Consider the following 23,388-nt stretch of genomic DNA (forward strand, 5'->3'; position numbering starts at 1 on the left):
TGGAAGGAGAACCATGCAACATTTATGAATGAACTGAAAAATCTTCAGGCTTCAGGACTAACAACCCTTGGTCAGGCACTCAGGTCATCGTTTGACTTGTTAAATCTCAATAGATTAGTGTCTGGAATAGACAACTATGGACAGGTAACAAATTATTTATAATCTTCCATATTTTTTATTTTTATTTTTGAAATTCTAGTGGGCTAGGGATTTTGGTGGTTCAGGTTTGTTTTTTCATTTTACTACTTTTTTAATGCTGAATAGGTCTGTGTAAACCTGAACTGTGAACTTTTTTTTTTCTTATTACATCTACGGAACATCCACTGCAATGTGCTAGCTCTTTTTTCCTTATTGAGCTACAAAGAAGACAGTAGAATAAATGACTCTGGCTGTGATACACAATTGCTCTGTAAGAGTGTGTACACTGGATGGCACCGAATCTGCTTTGCAGTTTCATGTTACCTGTAGTTAATGTCCTGACTTCTCCTCTCTCGTATTTGAAGACTGCAGTTAAAACTACTCATTTTATGTCCCACCATGGTCATAAAATTCTCTGTATTATTACCAATTTATGTACTGTTTTGTGGGCTAGAGGAGGTTTATACTATTACTAGAGGAAAAAGACTAATATTTTAAAAAAATATTTAGGGGGTCGTTGTGAGCGAACAGAGTAGCACATCTTGTTTAGTTCTTTGTGGCTCCACACCTATTGAAAGAAGATTGCAGGATTGTTTTGAAAGATTGCTCATCTTAAGGTTTATTTTATAATGACAAAAATACAAGCCTGTAACTGTGTGTTAAAGTCACTCTTTGCATTCCTGTGCTTTTGTCTCTAGGGAAGGAATCCATTCTTTTTGGAGCCATCTATTTTGATAACCATCACAGATGGAAACAAACTGACAAATACGGCTGGAGTTCAAGAGGAGGTAAGCTTGCATTAAATTCATTCAAGTTATGATCTTGCAAGTTAGTGCTGTGCTGAGATTAGTATTATTATGCTTCATCAACCTGTTTCGTAATAGAGAAAGAAATTATCTATGCTGTCATTGCCCAGACCCAAAATTCGTAGTTCATATGGTTTTCCAGACTAGGTAAGTTCAGGTAAAATAGTGGCTAGGAGACAAATGGAGTCCTTTATATAGTAATGAATAAATTTGAGTGTTGATTTGTCAAGTAATTGCAAATATTCTTAAATCTTTCTTTACCAGCTTCATCTTCCTTTGAATTCTCCTTTGCCTGGAAGTGAACTAACCAAAGAACCATTTCGGTGGGATCAAAGGCTGTTTGCTCTAGTGCTGCGTTTGCCAGGAGCTGCATCTGCTGAGCCAGAGCAGCTTGGGAGTGTGCCTACTGATGAATCTGCTATCACCCAGATGTGTGAAGTTACAGGAGGTAACCAGTTGTTACTTTGCTTTGGTTCACATTTAGTATTTGCCTTAAAATACTTCTTTTCTTGTGATTCCACTTCACCTCTTGCTGTTTTCCCCATCGGAGTTACTCAGTGTCCATGTGAATCTTGTGGGGTGTTTTTCGAGCTCGGTTTCCAGTAGCACAGGAGACCTTTAAAATAAAACCATATTCCTCTTTCAGATCTTCTAGATGTGAGAGAATTTTTCTTAATGCACCAATAGGAGGGTTTGGAAAGTTTCTTAGGTTGTCCTTCCAGAGGTTGGCTCTGCTCAGTCATGAGATTTGTTATTTAAATGTTGAGTTGAGTGGGACAGGTATCATTGAGATGTTAATTCTGCTGCAGGGCTAATGAGCTAAATTTAATCCTAAAGGAATTAATTCTGGAGCCTGGGTTTTGAGATGTTCATCAGAATTTTTCTGAATTGGTGCTTGAAAGAAATACTGCATGGTGGGGGTGGTTTGGGAGTGTATAGGAGTTTGTAAGGTTTGGATAGACAAGAGCAGACAGAGTACACGGACTTAATGAAAAGAGGGATTCTTCAAGGGATTTATTAACTTGGCCTTGAAGCAGCCTCTTGGCATCAGTAGCCTCTGTTACTGATCAGTAAAAGCTTAGCAGGTTGGGTGTGGGTTTTGGCTGTTGTTTACCTTGGTTGTATTGCATTTGAAAGGTCTTTTGCTTTTTCCACAAACTTGTACAAACTTTGCTATTATTTTTGATAAGACCGGAAACCTTGGCAGTGTGACTTACGTAATAAAACATATTCTTTAATTAAGATTACTCAAAACTTACTTTCACGTTTTCCCTGTGTAATTTCTCTCTTGCACAGGTCGTTCTTACTGTGTTCGGACGCAAAGAATGTTGAATCAGTGTTTAGAATCTCTAGTTCAGAAAGTCCAAAGTGGAGTTGTTATTAACTTTGAAAAATCAGGACCAGATCCAGCTCCTATTGGAGAAGGTACCGTAACTGTTTTGTTTGGTTGGGTGTTTTCCCCTTAATGTTAAAGAGGAAATGTTTCGTATGTGTGCAGGTGCCCTTAAGTGTCTTCAGTGTCCTTCCTGCTGGCTTTTCACTGGAATGTGAAAAAAAAAAAGCGATTAAGCTATAAAGCTTATATGCTTCAGTGATAAACCTCTGGTATCTCTTTAAATACCTCAAATCGTAATGGATGTGCTTTTCATAGCTTTTGAGTAGTTTTATGTTTGTTTATATTTAGTCTTGTTTTTATTGTCTTTTTATCAGTGTTTGATTCTTGATAAGTTAAATGGTGTCATATTTGTACGTATTTATATGGATTATCTACCCGCTTCCTAGCTCTTGTCATACTCTTCTCACCTCTTTTTGTGGAGGATGAGGAAAGTTAATGTTTCCAGCACGTAGTAAAGTTTTGAATTACAGTGTTGTCTTTTAAAATAATTGAATCCATGACTAGTTTATTTAAACACTTGAACATCTCTTATGTTGCTTAGTTTTCCAGACGTTTTCATCCTGCTAGTTGGTCACAGTGCAGTAAGCTTCGGTTGAAAGTTCGTATCTGCAAGTGAAAAAGTGTGTGCAAAGAAAAAGGAATTATTTTACTACCTGCACGTAAAGTGCAGAACAGGGAGGAGGAAAATGTACTCTTAAGTCAGAGCAGATTTTCAGATTTGTAGAAATTCATGGCTGAAAGAAAGGAGAAATAGCCTACCAGTTCATATTTATGCAATGAGGATGTTCCTGAAATGTCAGAGACTTAATAACTTTTGGGATCTCCTTAGTGTCCTAGCATAGCCAGCTTTATTCCTACTTTGATTTTTGAATTGCTTTTTTCTTGCAGTGTGTTTATTTATTTATTTATTTATTTATTGCTTACTTAAATGTCATTTTGTTGGAAGGCTTTCTTAAAATACTGTGCAGGACAGCACCTCAGCAAAGTCCTGTATCTCTGTTGGCCCAAATGTTCTCCTGTGTGGCAAAACGACTGGTGAAACTTTTTTTTTAAATGTTTGTCACACTTCAATGTTAATGCACTGTGGGTATGAATGTACGAAAATACTGAGACTTTCTATCTGTATATGAATTGAGAAGGTCCTAAACCACAGAGAAATCTGATGGGATTTACCCAAGCTATAAAAAAATCCCTGTGTGTATAACGGCGAGAAAACGAAGCGATAGATACCTGAAAGGTGTTTTGCGTAGTGTTATTGGCCGTCTGTCTAATGCAGGGAAAATCAGTAGTGTAAGAAGTGTTAAAGTGAAGAAGATCCTTTAAACGGGTGATCTCTGCTGTGCCGTTCTGAACAGCAATCTTTGAAACCTAATGCTGAGGTTCTGGGCTGCTGCAAACCTTTGTCCTCAGTGCGACAGGGAGTCTGGGCTTGTGCGGAAAACACTGGGAGTGGTCTGTGAATTCATGCTAACGAAAAGTGTGACAAAAGCTGCTCCAGCAAGATGAATCCGACGTTTTCAGGAAGCTTGAGTCCAGTTTCAGGTTCCACTGGTGGCAGCGGCAGTCAGTGAGCTTTTCATCCCATGTAGAAAGACTGTAAATGCAAGTTATCGGTCGTTACAGGTGGAGCAGAACTAAAGGGCTTGCTGTTGCCTATCCCATCTGTGTCAAAGTACTAAGCTTAAGCATTTTCCCTGATATGTGAGTATTCCTTGCTGCACTGATTATCTAATGGCTGTGCCACAGGAGCAGAAGGATGGATGTGCGCAAATGTTACCATTGTTTCTCAGACAGTGCTGTTCTACGTTTTGATACATGTTTTTTTTTCAGCCAGTGATGTAAAGATCTGTACGTCTTTGAACCAGTTGTAATGAAGCACCTTAGAGGTTACTAATACAGAAATTTTGCTGGGAGACAAATGCATGCATGTAGCTTTTTATTTTCTTTCTTTGTTGTTATTTTGCTTTGTTTAAATTTTAGATGGACTTGTTGATTCATCCAGGCCCATCAATTCATTTGCTTCTCAACCGTGGCATAGTTGTCATAAACTCATTTATGTGCGGCCTAACCCTAAAACGGGGGTTCCTGTTGGGCATTGGCCAATCCCAGAATCTTTTTGGCCTGATCAGAATTCACCAACACTGGTAAGTAAAATAAGAATTGAAAAGGGATTCTACACCTAATTAAACCGACTGAAAATGAATACTTCAGTAGTTTTTTGCTTTCTCTGTTTATTGATATGATCTGACTTTGATTTAAAAGGGTAGTTAAAACCATTTTTAACACAGAATGCTATAATCTCATGTAGATACTGTGTGCTGTGATGTTTTTGCATCTGGAAGTTTTACTTCCATGTATATGGTTAGTTAATTTGGTAAATGTTTTTTTAAAGATTATAGAATTAAATGACTTCATGTTCCACAAATCAGAGTGAGCCTATTAAATTTTAATCAAAGCTTTATAAAATGCATTTCTATGGAAAAAGGAGCATTTATTTTTGATAGATCAACCATGTTTTCTCTGTTTAGTATTCTTCATGTAGGCACTCTTCTCTCATTAGCGGAAGAAATTAAAACTGAAACAGAGAAGTTACCTCATTCAGAAAATAAGGGAAAACTAGCATTCATTTTGCTTTTTCTGACTGAAATGATTATACATTTGGCATGTCTTACTAGTCTTTCTAAAGATGTCTCTTTTGTTAAGTGTTTTCTGTACTTTGCAAGTGCACAAGGCGCTTTTGGGGTTTTTTTTACCCCACTGTGATTAAAGAGGGGAAAAAATCAGACTTGGCAGGGAATATCTTGAGAGTTTCTTTGCAAAGTGAGCACCGTTTCACATCTGTAGTTCTGTGAACATCAAGCTGGGAAGCAGGAGTTGAAATTTGATTCTTTAAACCCCTCTATGATAATACAGGTCGATAGGCATGTGGAGGCTTTCAGATACCAAGTTACATAGTTGAACATTATGTTTTTCTCTTGGTGGAAAAGATTTCTGTACGTTTGTCTGTGGCTTTTTTAAGTTAGAGAATTATGAGTCTATGTTCTGTTGTGGGAGCTTATATCTTTTTCTCTTATAGAGGAAGTTGTAGAAACTGAGAGTTTAAGCCTATAGCATGGTAAAATACTTGCCTATGAATCTTTTAGGAGAATTGATTGGTTTGCCGTAAATACCAGGTAATTGATACCCTTTTTTTTCTCCTTCCTTTTAGCCTCCGCGCACTGCTCACCCTGTTGTGAGGTTCTCCTGTGTCGATTGTGAGCCAATGGTAATAGACAAGCTTCCTTTTGACAAGTATGAGCTTGAGCCTTCGCCCTTGACACAGTACATCTTGGAGCGGAAGTCTCCCCATACCTGCTGGCAGGTATTTGCCCTGTACTCGGTTCTAGAAATGTAACGAGCGTCCTGAGGTACTGCACTCTTGGTACGCCTGGAGAATTGGGGTCTGGTTGCCGACTCTGCAGTTGATGAGGAGAAAGGTGTCAAGGTTTCAGTTACCTCTTTTCTAATAGAATTATCAGGAGGCAGAATGAGTGTTCCCTCTACAGGCTTTGCAGTCTCATTTAATTCTGTTTCTAGGTCCGTCTCATTTTGCTAAGAAATGTGTCCTGCGGGTTCCATTTTCAGCTAAATTGAAATTCTCTCTAGGCTTCCATTTGCTTACAGGGAAAACCTAGCACTAGTTTCCATCGTGTTACCTAATCAACAGCCGCAAATAATTTCCACTAGATGGTTGAAACTGCTAATGGGAATTGAATGGAAGCTGTTGATCTTGTTGACTAGATTGGCCTTGAAGAGGTCAAAGTTCTGTTGCTGGAATCATTTGTCACATACTCCTTTCTTGATTTTTTTTGGATAACTGACTTGTTTCGGCATCCTCTCTAAAGTAAGGCGTGTAATTCCCTGCTCAGTGGTGTTCGTGTAAAGAATAACTTGATATGTACACCAGGAGTTTAGTGCTTAGAATGATACTTTAGTTGGAAAGATTTGTTTGGAAGTGTCTCTTTCATGTTTCTGTTTCCCTAGTAAATATTACAACTTAATTGAAAATACAATGTGCGTATATTCCGAAGAGAAGTTGAAGTTACTTTTAATAAACTAATTTCAAAACTGTCCTTTAAGCGTTCATAGGTACATTTGTTGCCTAAGTTGTTAAAATTACTCTGCTAGTTTTGAAAGAAAACCACCTTTTCTTCTCTCAGCTACACATTGAAACCTTAGAAAACAGAAAAACAGGCTCATTGTCGTAGGAACCCTGTAACAAATTCTGTTCTTATATTCTTAAAAAATGGAGGAAAACCACGTCCTTTTTACTGAAAGCTTTACTTTTTTTTGGAGCGCTATTTTTGGTTAGTTGTGGGTTATTTTGACTGCTGCAGTAAGAATATGTACCATCTTTATCCTGTTGAAATAGTTGTTTGTATGTATTGTTTTTCAACAGTTAGTATTGTTAGTATCCCCATATATATATACATACACTTTAAAAAAAAAAAAAGACAATGTTAAGAATGTTGATGCTTGACATAAATATTCAAGAAATTTCATTATTTTTCATAATTTTCATGCTTTAAAAGTTTTAGATTGCTGTTATCAGTGCTGTAAATTTTAGTCATGCTATTTTGAGAGTCGGAAGACTGATTTCAAATTGTTTTTTAACATACCTTCAACAGGTGTCCCCTAACATATTTTAAAAAATTTCACAAACTTGTCAGAAGATCACTTCAAAGTAGTTTCAATAAAGCACTTAAGATTATATTCTGACGAGCATTTTCACAGTGACTGGGGGGACGCTCCGTGTTGCATGTGTCAGCTTTGTGACTGGGGAATGTAAGTGCTTGCTCATCTTGAGGTGTGCAGCCTCAAACTTCACTGTTCTGGATAATCTGCTGTCTTAATGCAATTGGGTTCAGCTTTATTTTAATTTTTAAATGCCTCAAGCTTAATATTCTTCATATTCTAATTCTTCTAATATCTTTTTTCTGTTTTAATCAGGTATTTGTGAGTAGCAGTGGAAAATACAGCGAACTTGGCCATCCGTTCGGGTATTTAAAAGCAAGCACTACTTTAACCTGTGTAAACCTCTTTGTGATGCCTTACAACTATCCTGTTTTACTTCCATTGTTAGGTAGGTAATAAACTTACATTGGACTGCCAGTGGAGCTCCTTGAGAGCAAAAGAAAAACAATAGCTGTTGGTGTTCTGCCTTAGTTTGAGGCATTATAAAATAATGGAGATCAGAGAGTAGAGAATGTTGCAAACTCTTTAACATAATTTGGGAGGAGAGGATTTTCATACCCCCTCTCCCTTTTTTTCTCTCCAGCAGAGGAGGAGAGCTACCTGCTTCCAGTGCATGTTTGATGCTGTTCACCTCCTAGACACGTAGCCTCTTCCTTAACCTGGAGTAAGCTTCAACCTCCATTCTTTTCCCTCATTTAGGGTGTGGTATATCCAGGTTTTGCAGTTGCTCTTGTAGCAGCTCATTTTTTACTGGAAGATCAGATGCAGTATTTGTAATGGGTGTTGGGAAGAGGGAATTCCCTGTCGCAGTGTAGAGCAGTGAGAAGGAATTGAGCAGTGAAACAGTCTACGTTTTTGCCCTGCCCAAAGGACTGGTGTTTTTTTTCACTCCCACAGTGCAATTACTTCCTACAGGAAAGACAGTATGAAAAGGTGATGTGTGAATTACTGCTGTAATAATTGTGGCTCTTAGGGTTCTGACATAAAAGTAATGGTGCAGAGAAGAGTTTTCTGGGTGCTAGTAACCCTTTTAGTTGCAGATACTGTAAGGTTTTTTTTGTTCTAGTTGTGGACGTGTTCAGTGATACAGAGTAACAGTGGAGGTGAAAAGAATTAACATTGACTCTTACTGTCTTACACGGGATTTTTCTACTTATTTCTAGAAACAAACTACAACACAGTTCAGGAGTGCTTTTTCATAATCGTGGTCATAAAAAAAAAAAAGGGAATTTGTGCTTGCTGATAATTTGAATGTGTTTTATGTAGTTATCCATGTAGCCTAAAAATTGTCCCATGCTGTGCAAGTAGGATGCTTCTAGACTAAATCAGAATTTCTGCAAGGTTGTGGCTACTGAATTACTGTGGCAGATCCACTGGCTGAAAAGCCATCACTGACAGTGAATTTTCCATTCGTTTTGATGTTGACATTTGCAGTTCTGCTGTATCTTCCCTGGCAGCTCTTGTCTTCCCCCTGCCTTTTTTGCAGGGATGTAAAGCTCTTCCTGATCTTTGGAGAATGGCATTTTTCACTATGTGTGGTGCTATTCTGCTGTTTACTCACCTGATATCCCACATCTTAAATTTCTGAAGGCTTTTCAAAGGAAAATGCAGAGCTTCCATGTTGCCTGAGTTGTAAAGCGAATGTTTCCTCTAGAAGTCAGATACTGTGCATTCCGTATTGTTGACACAAACACACACAAAGTGTTATATTCAGATCTTGTTCCGGGACTTTGTTTATCCTTGGTCTCTAAGGCACGGTGGAATTGAGTTCTGTGGAACGTACAGAAAACACAAAAGCAGATCTGGCCCCTTTTCAGCTTAGTAGTACAGAAAATGACTGAGACAGTAAGCAGCATACCTATTAAATTATTTATAGATGTTCTAAAAAATGCTCTGTTTGTCCTGTAGGTAGGTAGGGGTTGTCTGGTTTTCCCCCAGTGTCTTTCAGTATGTACCAATAGTGGATACTGATGGGTCAGAAGGAGTGTGTAAAGCCAATCTTTCATTACTCTCACCCAGATTAAAAAGGATGTGAGAACTTTGGAGCCCAGGAGAAGTCTGCTCTATTCAGCCACTACCACTCACGTTGCTCCATCAGCAGGGTCCTGGCGGCTGCTGCACTACTGGTTGAATATTGCGTTGGACTGGGACTGACCCAGGGATAGCACCATGGGTCATCTCTCTATTCCTTCTAGTGACTCTTTCAGACAAAGCCAAAACCACCGTACAGCTGTATTAATTGTGCTGTTTTATCAAGTAGTTTACATGTGTTCAGTCTTATAAACAGGGAGCTAGATGTTTAAGAAATAATTTATTTGGGTTTTGTTTTACTCCTGCATTTTTTGAGTAGGGGAAGTTTTAATTCTACAGAGGTAAGACAGAGGATGTGGGATATGCTGTCGCAGCCGAGCAGCTCCTTTTTGGTCTCATAGGAAAGGCTAGAGAGACATCATGAGTAGCTTGGGAGGAGGTGGGCTGTAGTTCTTGCCCTTTTTTGTTCAGTGGGAGGCAGACTTTTGAAGACAGAACTTCTCACAGACAGATGCTGACGTGCTTTAATGCTGAATACGTTTGGCCCACGGATTGTAGAAATTCCCTCTTGAAGAATTGTTGCCTTTAACCGATACAGCAAAGCTGTTGTACTTCAGGTATTATTCTCTTTAAAAACAATTGTAAGGCCAAGCGTAAAGTAGAAGTCAAACAAGGGGTTAGAGAGAGCTTAGCAAAGGTGAAGTTTACTTCTGGATGCTCTTGCCTTGTCTAAGGTATTTCCTTGGCTGATCGTAGCTGCATTGCTGGGCGGGCAGTAGGCGTGATTATTCACTGGGAGTGTCAGTAGTTGCAGCCGCGGAACAGCCAGGGTGGGAATACCCTGAGAAGGTGGCTAATGCCTTTTCTCCGTGGGTCTAAATAGGCAGCGGGTGAACATTTAGAGAATGTCTGCCCCCGAAGGGCTGCAATGTGGATGCTTTTCTCTGATGCCTTTACAGGCTCCTTGAGAGACTCTACAAGTAATGATTTTGTATTTTGGAAGGCAAGGTCTGTCTTTCTCACTAGTATGACCATAGCATACTGTGGCACTGGGAGAGAGAGCCAAACATTCTGTATTAATGCAATGAGAGTGCCAAAACACCATTTTTTAATGCTGGATACTATTTTACATTGTAGTCCCTTATTTTTGGCTAGATCAGGGAAGGATATTGCTTCCTTTGTATGTAAAGTGGTTAGTTTCTACTGCTTAAAACAGAGGAGTGCATCTGTTCCTGCAGAGGCATTAGAAAGCTCAGAGGATTAGAGGACTGGAGGGAGTGCTGGTGTACTTTCTCAGGTGGAATTTAATTTGAGTAGTGATTTTTTTTTATTTATTTTTTTTTGAAGCAAAACTGTTAAGTTTTTACTTTGGGTTACAAGGTGTGAGCTATGACTCACAACTAGACTGTTCTCACATGAACTTTTTGTAATCGGGCTCCAGCTGAACTACTAAAATGACTTGCTGACCATTCTCTCTCCCATGCTCTTTCTGTAACTGTTCAAGGAGTTTGGAAGTGCATCAAGCCCCCTTACGTGGCACTGGGTATTATGGGTATTGGTAGCATTGGTCACAATTGAGTTGCTTTGTACATTAATCTGAAGTGGATAAAGACTTTGCAACACAGTTTTAAGTTAAGTGGTCTGTCTGTACTTTGCCTGATCTCTTGAATTCTTGCAGCTTGTGGCCCTTTCCTAGTTTTTAATACCGTGTTCCCAATTATCCAGTGCTTTGAGCTCCCTGAGTTTCGAAGTAACAAGAATTCTGCCTTAAGTGGACTATGCAGAGGGTAGTAGCTGTAAAGGAATTGGTTGGAAACTTACGAAAGGATTTTTTTTCAATACTCTTGGATTTTTTCTGCAGAAGTTTGGGATTTAATCTATGAAAGACATAGTTAACTGGGTTACTGTTTGTTTGCTTATTGACATAAATTATTCTGTGTGACCCAGGGCACAAGAAATACATTTCAAGTGCCTGTGTTGCAATCTGCTGACAGTGTGTGTCTCACACTCTCATGATAGAGGCAGGTAAGATGCCGATAGTGCTGTTGTCTTGGAAACTTGGGGCTGTGTTTACCATGATGACTGTTTTCCTTCTAGAGGGTAGGAGATCCCGCAGTGAACTCATGCTGTGGGGAGGCTCTGATTCTAAACAGACAAATCTTTGCTGAACCTGTGCTTAGATTTGACAACTTCTTTCCTGGATAGCAAAGATCAGAGAGGTGCTTTTGCTTTTAGCCTCTCCAGCTACAGCTGTGCTGTGGATTAGGAATCGTGGCCAGCCGAGCCAATGTACGTTGTGTCTTGTGCCAGTTAAGAGTGGTCGTGTGGTTGAACTATGAGCGTTTTATACTGGTACAGCCTTCACCCTGCGGGAGGTGAGGCAGTAATAAAACACTGACAAGAAGTTTAAGGTTCAAGCTCTACTCATAAACAGTTCAGACTTCAAAATATTAGGACGTGCTCTAATACCAAACATTTTATTTTATATTTTTCCTTTTTTTTCCCCCTGAGTTTTGGGAGAGGCGTGTAGTTTAACTTCCATTTTGCTGCAAAAGCTAATAGGCCTGTAAGATAAGAATTTTATATTTTATATTTTTTTATATTTGCCGTATGTCATGGTATCGTCACAAGTTCTTTTGAATAATAGTGCTAAGCATGTGGTATATTGCGATTTCAATGGAGTTCTAACTTGTCCTGTAAAACTCTACTCTACTTTCTCCAGACCAGAAAAGAGAACAAGTAGCATCTGTAGTGTGTTTTTTATATGTGATACAGAATTCATTTAGATTGGAAAGTACCTGTAATTAAGTGTGGTTTGACGACGAGAACTTGGAAAATTGTATCTTAACGTCTGTTTGATTTGTGCAGAGTACTATACAAGTCAAATTTTCTTCTACAAATACCCCTTCCTGAAAGATCGATCTGGAGAAAACTATTTCCTCGCTGCATCTGTCTTCTGCACACTCTCTTCTGTGCATCTCTCTTGCAGCTCTCCCCGATTGATTTTTGGACATTCCTTTCTCCAGTCCTGCATATCCTTCCGTTAGCCTCGCTTTGCCAGCATGTTACAGCCCGGCTAAGGAGAAACTTTATTTCAGTTGATAATTCATAATTTCAAATGGTAAATTGCAGGGTATTGTGTTCGGTTTTGATGTTTAGAGATCACTGTTGCAATTTGTGGCGGGCACAGCAAATAGATGCATGCTTGAACTCAGTGATTCCTAAAAGGCATTACGCACACCTCTGGTGCCAGCAAGGTGTTTCTAAAATGGTATCCAAAGGAAATCATCTGTCTGGTTGCCCCTTTCTTAATGGGCAGTGTTTTTTGTAGCTAATTGCTGTCTTTTGTCTCTATCTATGATAGAGTTTGCTGCTCTGGCCCGAGGCAGGCAGCGTAGCTGGAGGTTCAGCCCTTCTCTGCCAGGGGTGGCTGCTGCTCTTGTCAGCAGAGTCCAGCACAGCTGACCAGAAGGATTCCCTGCTCTGATATTTTTTTCCTTCTTTCTTTCTTTCTTTCTTTTCTTTGTTTCTTTCCCTTTCACACCCAAGAATGTTTATACTGGAGACCAGAATTCATCGTACAGGTTGAACAAAAGAAAGCTGATCTGAAAATGGAAATGGAACCAAATGAATGTTGTTTGGTTTAGGGAGTCCTTGATGATGCAAGAGAGAGACAAGGGAGTGAAACTCTTTAACAGGTGGATCTCTTGCACCTTCCATGCTGCTGGTAGTTGTGTGCAGTATTAAGTGTGGTATACCTTGTAAGTTTGCCTTTAATTAGGACTTGTTCTGGATTGTCTACTGCAGCTAGGACTGGGGATCCGCGTTCCTTCAAACCTAAGGTTAAGAACAGGTTTTGTTGGGAAGCCCCAATGGGTCATGGGTGGAGGGAGAAGAAAAGAGGGGGGAAACTTGGCACACTGAATTTTGGATAATGCTGATGAGCTGGGACTATATCAATGAAACCTTCTTTTGTTTTCCTTATTGCAGATGACTTGTTTAAGGTTCACAAACTTAAGCCAAATCTGAAGTGGCGACAGGCTTTTGACAACTACTTAAAAACAATGCCTCCTTACTACTTACTGGTATGTTCTGTTTTGCATTTCATTCTCCTGGGTATAATGGCTGGTGTGACCAGAGTCCTGTGCATCATACCTCATCCTAGTAAATTTTATTTATGTAATTATGATGATATTTTGCTTTGCAGAGGTATGTAGATCAGGTTAAACACTCTTAATACATTTGTAATAATATTGAGTAATAGTAACTATATTAAGAAAGTAAATATGTTTTCTGTTCATTAAATAATAAATAAGCTTTGATATAAAATACTTTAGATTGTTCAGAGAACCCAAATTTGGAACTATCTTCATAACTTGATAAGGAAAACGCGGGTTTGTTTGTTTATTAATGTGGGTGAAGTGCTAGAACTTGGGAAGCTGATACCAAGAGAACGGGCTGGGCCAAATGAAGGGTGGGGGGAGGCACCGTGTTCACCTTTTATATGTAGCTTGGACAATGCACCTCAATATGGACTTGCATCATCCCGGCTATTCTGGTACCGAGCCTTCGAGTGGAAATTGCCAGTGGCACCACGCTGTGCGGTGTCTTGGTAACGTGGCATAATGTCCGTTGCGAGCTAGTTAGACTACCAAACTCGTGTCACATGTTATCTGAATAGACTTGAATTTTAGTGGCCAAAAGTGGAAAAGCTAGAGCACTAATCCATGTGCCTTAGCTTCCTGTAATTGATCTTATCAATTTTTTTTTTAAAGACTTACTCTCTTACTATTGTGTATTTTGTTTTCCTTATAGCCATTAAAGAAAGCCCTAAGGATGATGGGAGCTCCAAATCTGATATCAGATAATTTAGATTGTGGACTTAGTTACAGTGTTATCTCTTACCTTAAAAAACTCAGCCAACAGGTAGTATTGATAAAACCTTTGCAATTAGAAGTGCGTTGATGATTTAGTTTGTGGTAATCTCATTATAAAGCAGTTAATCCCTGTGGGGGTTCGTATGGGTGTGCAGCATATATCATAACTGAAGAGTGGTGAGCGTTTCCGCCGCAAACACAAATGCATACAGCGTGGTTCCGTAGCCCGTGGTTGTGCCTTCTGTAAGCGGTGGAGAGGAGTGCAAAGGAGACCTCGTCACCTATCTTGTAACTATCTGCTAGACTTGTAAACTCCAAAGATTATCACTAATTGGATTTATGAGTGCTCTCACCATTGTTCTTCACAGCTGAAATCAGAGGCTTGCTCTCAGCCTCATGTTTATTTCCACATGTGCCTTGGCAATGTGCATGTTCCCCAAAAAAGTTCTTGTCCCCGGGGAATAAAATCACAGTTCAGGCTTTTTGTCTGAGCTACCTGTTTCCCTCAGGTCAAATCCATTCTGTACGATAGGCGTGGCCTAAAATTACGTATCTTTTTCTGTTTGTCAAGAATGCCATTTCAGGTGTAACTGCCACGTCTCCTTAGCACGGATTGTTCTTGAAACAATAGTTTAATATGTAGAAGTCAGTGGGGAAGCAGTGCAGCTTTTAAAATTACAAAGAAAAAATCCTCCGCCTTAAAGAATGCACAAAAAACATTCCAAAAGCCTCTGAATGACTGAGCGTCTTTTAGACATAAAACTTCCTGTGGTATTTCAGTAACATAATGACATGCAAATTCATATTGTTTGTCTGCAATATGGAGTTGGACTGGCTGGAGATTGCTGCTGTGGTTTTCACAGACATTCTCAGCACAGGAAACAGTTTAACCGTGTTGGATGCATGCTGAACTGCTGTATAGGGACTGCTGTGCTCCTACTGTCCTTAAATTCAGAGTTTCCCACAGATAATGAAGCAAACTCTGCAGAGGATGAGATCTGGGGCAAGTGGGTTGCCAGTCACTGTGGGTTTGGGGGTCTTGGTTGGTTGGGGTTTTTTAGAGGTGTTCAAGTGGTTAAAAACCTTACTTTGAATCCAGCGAAAGCTTAATATGGTGAAATTACCTGTAGCTATAATAAGATATCTGCTAATTGGAGAAGTAATACATTCTTAGAAACTTATCAAAGAAGCAAATTTCTTATCTCTTAGGACTTTCCTCCCTTATCTTGTTGCAAACATATAGAGCAAACCTTAGGTTGCTTCAAAAATAAAATCTTAAATTATGTTACTGTATTTGAATAACTGATGTTTTAGATGCAACTTTACAGTAACCTGAGGCATCCCAGCTTCCATTATTTTTTTTGCCTTTCCCTTTAAAGATTATTATTCAGGGGCACACAAGAATCACATACTTGCAGCAAAATCAGGTTTATTCACAGACCTCCTACTGGCATATAAATTTAGATACAGTGCCTAAATATTTTTCCATATGCTAGCACGTTAGGAGTTCTTTGCACTTGAGATGTAATCTGTCTAATCCAGTATATCCTTAGGTAGGTAGTTCTCTTGTTTGTTTGAGCAGTTGGGAGCTAAATTTGTAGTTTTATTTTGTTAATGTACAAAGTGTTTTATGCTGGAAATCTGCAATGCCTGCTGATTCTTTAACTTGTGGTTTGATTCCATTTTAGACAAAAATAGAGTCGGAACGGATAATAGGTTCAGTGGGTAAGAAAGTTCCACAAGAAATTGGAATAAAAGTGAAAAATCACTCCAGTGGCCTCTCCTTGGTACACAGTAGGGATTTTAAGCAGCTGCTGCAAGGCATCACTGGGGAATCTCCACTGAGACTGGCAGAAATGAATGTTAAAGAATTTGCTGGCTTCCACATAGGACTCTTAAACAAGGTAAACATCACAGTGATCTCGAGAGATTAAGCAGTTGTTCTCATCTGTTTTAAATGGGTAACTTTTGTGGACTTAGTATAGAAGAAGGAAGGAAGTACTTTCACTGAATAGCGGAGGGTGCTGCATAGGTGTAAGAAGAGTAAGTGCAATTTTTTGTACTTGACTTTGGGACACTGTTTGAAAATCCCATGGCAGTAAAGAAAGATTGCTGTGTTTAAAGAAAGATTGCTGTGTTTTAGGTGACAATCTCTGCGAAAGACAGATAATGCTGTTCGTCCAGGAGTTGTTATGCTTAGTCGTAATGGCACTGAAAGCACTAATGCTGAATAAAGTTTGGTTGAAAAGGCAGTCTTTGAGTCTGCTATATCCCGTTATGAAGCTCTGAAGTTACTTCAGAATGATTTTTTTTAGTAGTTAATGTTATTAAAGTTTATAGAGGAGCGTCTGTGTGCACGGGGAATGCTGGGCTCACTGAAAGTTACTTGTTTTGTTGCACAACCAGGATTTGAAGCCACAGGCATTCAGAAATGCGTATGATATTCCTCGTCGCAGTCTCCTAGATCAGCTGACTAGAATGAGAACCAATCTTCTGAAAACCCACAGGCTTATCTCGGGGCAGGATGAAGGTAAGTAGCCACTGTCTTCATTAACAGTATGGAGAGAGTACAGCTATTTATTATTTTTATTTTATTCCCTGAAGTAGTGTTTTTTGTCCTGAGTGTAGGAACAAAAGTGGACATTGCATCACTTGTTAAATCAGCCAGTGCCCTCTTCTTCAATTTAAAGAGAAAAGAAGGAAATTTTTGCCTTGTCTCATGCAAGACGTCACGCTTGCTTTGAATTTGAAAAATAAGTTTCATGGGAGAACTTTCTGCTACGTAGGGTTCAATAGATGTGTTTTTATAGGGCTGGTGGCTTATTTTGTTTTACCCTTGTTAGGTGCTGGTGTCTAAAGATACAAGTGTTATCATAGAGATTAAATTTGCTTATTTTTCATTCTTCTGCCAATTGAGCTCAACTCTTGCCAATGTTATTTCCTAAATTGTAGTTTTCACATCTTCCTCTCTAGTGAAAAGAAATAGTAATTTCTAGTTTGTAAATGCTAACGCTTGCAATTGAAGTATGTGAAGTTTGTATTGCCTTAGTTTTAATTTTAAGGTGGACTGAATTAAGGTCTCTTGTTGTGCTGCAGACTGCCTTCATAGCGTTCCTGTGGCTCAAATGGGAAATTACCAGGAATACCTGAAAATGATGCCTTCACCCCTTCGGGAGATTGACCCAGACCAACCAAAAAGACTTCATACATTTGGCAATCCATTTAAACAGGATAAGAAGGTAGGAGAAGCTACACTGTCTGCTCCATCTTTGTTTTACACGGCTTGAAATAACTTGGGAGTAGAATTTCTACTCACGACCCACTTGGTGGATGAGGGAAAGGCTGTGGATATCATTTACCTGGACTTCAGTAAAGCCTTTGATTCTGTTCCCACAGCATTCTCATAAAAAGCCTGACTGCCCGAGGCTTGGAGGGGTGTACACGCTGCGGGATCAAACGCCGGCCGCATGGCCGGGCCCAGCGGGGTGGTGAATGGAGTTAAATCCAGTGGGTGGCCAGTCACAAGTGGCGTTACCCAGCGCTCGGTGTAGCAGCTGCTCCTGCTTAAAATCTTTATCAATAATCCTAATGAGGAGATTGAGAGCACCCTCAGGAAGTTTGCAGACAGCACCAAGTTAGGTGGGAGTGTTGGTCTGCTTGAGGGTAGGGGGGCTCCTCAGAGGGACCTGGACAGGCTGGGTCGATGGGCTGAGGCCAACAGTATGAACTTCAGCCAGGCCAAGTGCCGAGTCCAGCACCTGGGCTACACCAACCCCCGGCAGCGCTACAGGCCTGGAGAAGAGTGCCAGGAAAACTGCCCGGCAGGAAGGGACCTGGGTTTGTGAGTGCACAGCCGTTTGAACGCAAGCCAGCAGTGTGCCCGGGTGACCAAGACGGCCAAACAGCATCCTGGCCTGGATCAGGAATAGCGTGGCCAGCAGGAGTAGAGAAGTGATCGTCCCCCCGTACTCAGCACTGGTGAGGCCACGCCTCAGGTCCCGTGTGCAGTTCTGGGCACTGCAGTGTAAGAAGGACATCGAGGTGAAGGGCGACAGTGTTCTGAAAGCCATTTGAATTTTAACACAGAGGGACTTATTGCATCAATAAATTGATTAAACAATTTATATTCTGTACTGCTTTTTAAAATTTATTTCTTTTTATCTTTTCAGGGTATGATGATAGATGAAGCAGATGAATTTGTTGCTGGGCCTCAGAATAAGATTAAGCGTCCTGGGGAGCCCAACACTCCAGCGTCACTGAAGAGAAGGCGCAGCATGTCACCACTGCTGAGACGGCCACAGTCCCCTCCTGTCGTAACAAATCATGTTGGTGGGAAAGGGCCACCAGCTGCTGGATCTCCATCATATCTGAACCTCAAAGGTGTGCCAGCAAATAAAGGTATATAGAGTTGTAGTACGGCAGCCTGTGTGGTCACAAGTGGGAATATCTGTAAAAAAGCCACCAAGCTCTCTGTGCTGAGTTGATTCAGAAGAGTGTATCAGCATGTATGTGTGCTCTGGTGTTACACAGGAGTGAGATTTTTTGTTGACTTAGATAATGAGGCTGCCGCTACAGCTAATGAAGTCTGGAATAAAAAAAGAGTTTTGAACTGTTCTTGGAAAAATAATATTGAAACCTTTCACTAAGATAGTTTGGAGGTAGCAAGAATTTTACATCAGCTTTTAGTCCTTATTCGTGCGTTCTGCGATGGGGAAGGAAGATTAAATTACGGTTACATTTTCATTTCCCACAAATACTCATTTTCTTACCCACCTGTTGCGACAAGTGGAGTCAGAAGAAAGCTGTGTTAACTGGAATTGGAGGAAGGAAGGAAAACGTTGATTTACTTAGAAGTCGTAATACTGCAATAGGAATATAGAAAACTATAACTTCATGGTAGTGACACGAGATGGTAACACTCCAAAGCGAAGCATTCCCTTGGTTACGTCAAAGGGTGAATAAGAGTATTGGAGAGTTGTTCAGCACTGTCAGATCACTGCGCAGTGCTTCAAACAAGAAAGGATACAGAACTATGTCCTGTTGGGTTTTTTGATACTGCAGTTATACACTAGTAAGATACATGTTTTTAATTTGTAGATACCAGTAACAGTATTGTCCAAGATGGCAATGGAGAGAAGAAAGCAGAAAATTGTCAGTCACTGGAAAAGCAAGTCGATGGCTTACCTGTGCAGATGGCTCCTTCGGTTCCAGCTGCTGTGGGAGAGGATGAAATGTTGCCTAATGACTTAGACTCTCTACCTGTTGAATTCAATTGTTTAAGTGAAGATGGGTTGGATCATAAATCTGGTACCAACGCACTTGTTCGGGGGCCTCTAAATTACAGTGTGTCTGCGGATGACCAAAAACGGATGATGGAGCCCACTTCCGAATCTGTGCCAAATTCGTTTAAAATAACACCTATGATGTTGGAGGGAAACAATGCTGATGTCAAAATCAAGGTGATGAAAGAAGTTCGCAAACCTGGAAGAAGTAAGTTTTGGTCCTGTTTTTTTTTTAATTAGTGTGTTATACATGGTGCCAGAGAGAAGACTTGTTATTCTTGAAATAAGGAAGTGTTTTCAGTACATGTACGCTAGATTTTGAATAGTTTCTGATTGCTTGCGTGTGAGCAGTGGAGGGACAAAAGGATTCTCAACAGGTGAGTTGAAGTTTAGACGGCAGGGTTTGGGAAGTGGAGTGCCAAGTGACCTTGTTTGCCCTTGAAAAGATGAGTTAATTGCATTCAGAGGTTTTGATTTTGTAGCTCTACAGAGGTGTTACCAGTGATCTAGTGACACTACATAGACTTTGCCTTATGCTGCACCGCTCCTTGCGTATGCCTGCTGTGCTCTGTTGCTTTGTGTCCAAAACTTCCTTTTGCATGGTAAAGGTGTACATAGCTGCGAGGGTGCGTCTTGGAATATGTTTGAAAGGGAATCTTAACAGTTAATAGTGAAGTGATATTTTTGTATTTTGCTAAATAAGTAATGATGGAGCAGTGTTGTAAATAAACTCTTTAAGAACTGAAGACTAAAAATTACTTTTCTCTTTTTACTATAAGGTTTGAAAATCTACCCCCCAAAATCTAAAATGTTGTGAGGAAAAGTAACTTGCCTCCTGAACTTTTGTTATGTTTTGCCTGTATACAGGATAAAACTCAAAACATTAACCTGAAACTGCAACTCATGTATAGGCTGTAGGACTTGCCAGAGGCATCATCTTTCCATTTTTTCTTAAGTGACAGAAGTTCCTGATGCGACCTGTGTCGGAGAGAATTATTTCTACAAATTAAACTAGTGAATGTTTTTCTAATACATTGCCAAGTGTTAGCAGTTAGTGTAATGGAGTATTCTTAACTCTTCTATTTTTCTGATCTTGCGTTGCTTTCCCAAAACTTAGTATTTTGTTGAGGCATATCGTCGTTGTGACAGACTGAGGGTGTCGGGAGATGAAAACACTTTTATGCTGCGTCTGTATTTTATTTTTAAGATGTTTTAAGACTTCCTACTTGGGTATGTCTTTGCTTCCTGTTTTGTTAAGTAGGCTCTGTCAGTCTTACATACCAAATTCATGCCTAGTAAATGGTGACACAGAGTAATATAGTACAACGTTCAGTACTCACCTGTTGTGCGCTAGAGTTCAGGGAGTCATCAGAGAAGGAAGCTAAACAGTAGTGGGTTAAACCTGTACACATCCTCACAGTTCTGACCAAATACTCTCTCTGTGCCGGCTTCTTCACTCTGAGCAGGCTCTTACTCACAGCACCATAAATATCTTCATACTGGGTCCAAATGTGGAAAATATTGGAACAATGGTACTTTTAAATTTGTTTCTAATTTCACGCGTCCTGTTTGTTCTTTTGAAGTAGATATATTTACTTTGTAGCAGTGAGAGAGTCATGTTAATTTTGTTCACATTAAGGACCGAAACTTTGTCCTTCCAAGAGAACTAATCCAAACTTCTGCTTTCAAAAATGACAGCTGTGGGTTAAAACAGGACTTGGGGCCCTCATGCCTGTTGACGGCTCGTGGTGGTGCTGTGTTCATGCAGACGTGATGCTTCTCTATCGAGCCTGCATTTCCTCCATTTCTCTTAAAGAAAACCCAATTCTTTAGTGCTGCATTTGAATACCAGCTCATCAGTATTGCTTCAAAGTATTGCTGTCACCTGTGTTCTGTGCATGGAGCTAATGTGCACTTTTTTCTTGCCTTACGCCTGGGCTTTGATTCTTTTGGCCGCTCAACTTCATTGAAAAAGCATTTCGAGACTTATCTTTAACATATCGTGGAATTATTTTTTTTTTTTTTTAGATTATGAGAAAATTTTCTCTCTTCTTGAGGAGGTACAAGGACCTGTGGAAATTCAGAAGTATTTCATTGAATTTGCTATCAAGGAAGCAGCAAGGTTTGTATAGCTATAAATGACGGAGTCGTAAAATCATGATAATAAATCATGAACTTTTCCAGTACTAGTATTGTCTGGTTTTGGTTTTGACATATTTCAATTTTTTCCAGTACTAGTATGGTCTGGTTTTAGTTTTGACATATTTCAATTATTACAGGTGTTTTAGTAGTCAAACTACCATTACATTTTTATGGAGTAAATGGTCTTTATTTAAATTTTAAATGTGAAATAGAGAGATGGGTCGTTATTGAAGACCAACCCAAAACTTGGGTGGGTTGGGGAAGGGCGGCTATATTAAATTAAGAAACCTTCTTCGTACTGGAAATGGAGAGCCTCGTAATACAGTTTGTCATGGCTGAATAGTTTTGAGTTGTTCAACTGTATTTTTGGAAGAAGAAAATGAAATTGCTCTCCCTTTCTTCTTTAGGTTTAAAAAACGGGTCTTAATACAACACTTAGAGAGAATACTAGAGGAACTAGAGTTCGACAGCCTACCCAGCAGAGTTAATCATGTCAACAGTAGATAATAATCTACCGGCCAGACGAATATGGACCAGGAATGAGTTTGCTGTGCCGCAGAAGAGTGGAAGAGGATGTAGCTGCTGCCCTCACCATCTTGGCAGTCAAGTGATTTTACCGTCACAGTCTGAGAAGAAGCAGTGGAGCTTTAACTTTAAGAACCTCTATCGGCAGAAGCTGGGCTATAACCTTAAGGATTTGCTATGAAAGGTGTGGCTTTTTTCCTGTGGAGGGTGCTATTTGCTCAACAGGCTGAAGAAAATAACCGTTGCTGCCCCTCCTGCAGGTGATGAGAATTTACTCATTTGAACGCTGTCATTAGACATTTACGTGCTATAGGCAGCAGGTTGCACTAAAATGGGGCACTGTCAAATGCACACACTGTCTGCATCGTGGAGAGAGCCCGTGTGTTCCCAAAAAAAACCCTCCCAGAAACACCCGCACTGGTAAAATTGCATGTTGCCACCACAGAGACAAGGGTCTTGTTCCCAAGAACTGCTAGCCATGCCTTTAAACTTGAGATTCAGTGTAGATTGAGAGTAAAGAAACTGCTATTGTGTTAATGAAAGCTAAAGACAGCCCTGTGACTGTTACCACCCGATGGTCACTAAACAATCTACCTCAGACTCTCTTCTGTTTTGTCTGCAGACATTATGAAAGTGCACCTGAGGCTTCCCAGGTCCCCGACTTCAGTTCTCTTTCATCCTGTGAGGAGGACGGAGATTCTTCAGGTGGCCTTGGCACACGCTGTGCTTTGGAAGCACTAAAAGGAAACGCTTTTAAAAACGTGTATTTTAATGTTCATACAAAAGAGATTATTTTGAACAGTATTGTTACCAGATCACTAATTTGATATTTTAACTGTATAAATTTTTTGGAACATATGTATATATAAAATAAACCATTTTATTAATTTTTAAGAAGTGCTAATCTGAGGAGTCTGTAGCGGGCAGCACTGAGTTCTTCCAATTGTCTGTTACTAACAGACTGCTCGTATTTTTGTAAAACCAGTGAGTAGCGTAGCTATGCTGCAGCTGACCCTGATCTGCACACCCTCAAACACAGCTTGTGGTGCTGGTTGCAGAATGTGTTTGTACCCTGGAGCACCTGCCCCATCCCTCAGCTCAGCCCACGCCGTGTGCGCATTTTTACTTGGTATTACAGGCGCGAAGTTCCAGTTTACCAAACCCTTGGTTACCTGAACTGGTAATCCTGTCCTCTGTTCCTCTTACTATTTTGTCCAAAGGTCATTTTACATATTGCAAAACATAAAAAGAAGAATGAAGCACCTGCATGTAATTACATTTTTCCTTTAAAGCAGTACCAATAATGTGCCTAGAGTAAGCAGCTCTTCCAGTGACTGTGTATTTTCAGTTGTTCCTCTGATCCTCTAACAGCTTTCTTTTAAAGACAGGTGTAAGTTGTGCTCGTGTTAACTAGCTCTGTACCTCGTACTGCAAATATCCTAGGGGCTCTGGTCAAC

At 40.0% G+C, this 23,388-nt stretch overlaps 1 protein-coding gene across 2 annotated transcripts; it reads left to right on the top strand.

Annotated features, from left to right (window-relative positions):
* Positions 1-22,840, top strand: DDX26B (DEAD/H (Asp-Glu-Ala-Asp/His) box polypeptide 26B). 2 transcript variants are annotated; one of them, XM_009869453.1, is made up of 16 exons: positions 1-144; positions 837-926; positions 1,209-1,392; positions 2,241-2,369; positions 4,321-4,484; positions 5,549-5,701; positions 7,330-7,462; positions 13,096-13,190; positions 13,921-14,031; positions 15,671-15,886; positions 16,389-16,512; positions 17,079-17,221; positions 18,152-18,380; positions 19,080-19,472; positions 21,293-21,386; positions 21,814-22,840. In XM_009869453.1, exons 1-16 carry the CDS (start codon positions 25-27, stop codon positions 21,911-21,913), a joined length of 2,478 nt encoding a protein of 825 aa, XP_009867755.1. In that variant the 5' UTR covers positions 1-24; the 3' UTR covers positions 21,914-22,840. The 2 variants fall into 2 exon arrangements, with proteins under 2 accessions (XP_009867755.1, XP_009867757.1); XM_009869455.1 differs by lacking the exon at positions 13,921-14,031.
* The last annotated feature ends 548 nt before the right edge of the window (positions 22,841-23,388 follow it).

This window comes from Apaloderma vittatum, unplaced genomic scaffold (assembly GCF_000703405.1).
Source record: "Apaloderma vittatum isolate BGI_N311 unplaced genomic scaffold, ASM70340v1 scaffold2255, whole genome shotgun sequence".
NCBI lineage: Eukaryota > Metazoa > Chordata > Aves > Trogoniformes > Trogonidae > Apaloderma > Apaloderma vittatum.

Bases quoted from the DNA above. Each gene is read 5' to 3' on its own strand.
- DDX26B (XM_009869453.1), top strand. From the start codon at position 25: ATGAATGAACTGAAAAATCTTCAGGCTTCAGGACTAACAACCCTTGGT. The intron at 145-836 runs GTAACAAATTAT...TTTTGTCTCTAG, and splicing joins GAATAGACAACTATGGACAG to GGAAGGAATCCATTCTTTTT. The intron at 16,513-17,078 runs GTAAGTAGCCAC...GTTGTGCTGCAG, and splicing joins TATCTCGGGGCAGGATGAAG to ACTGCCTTCATAGCGTTCCT.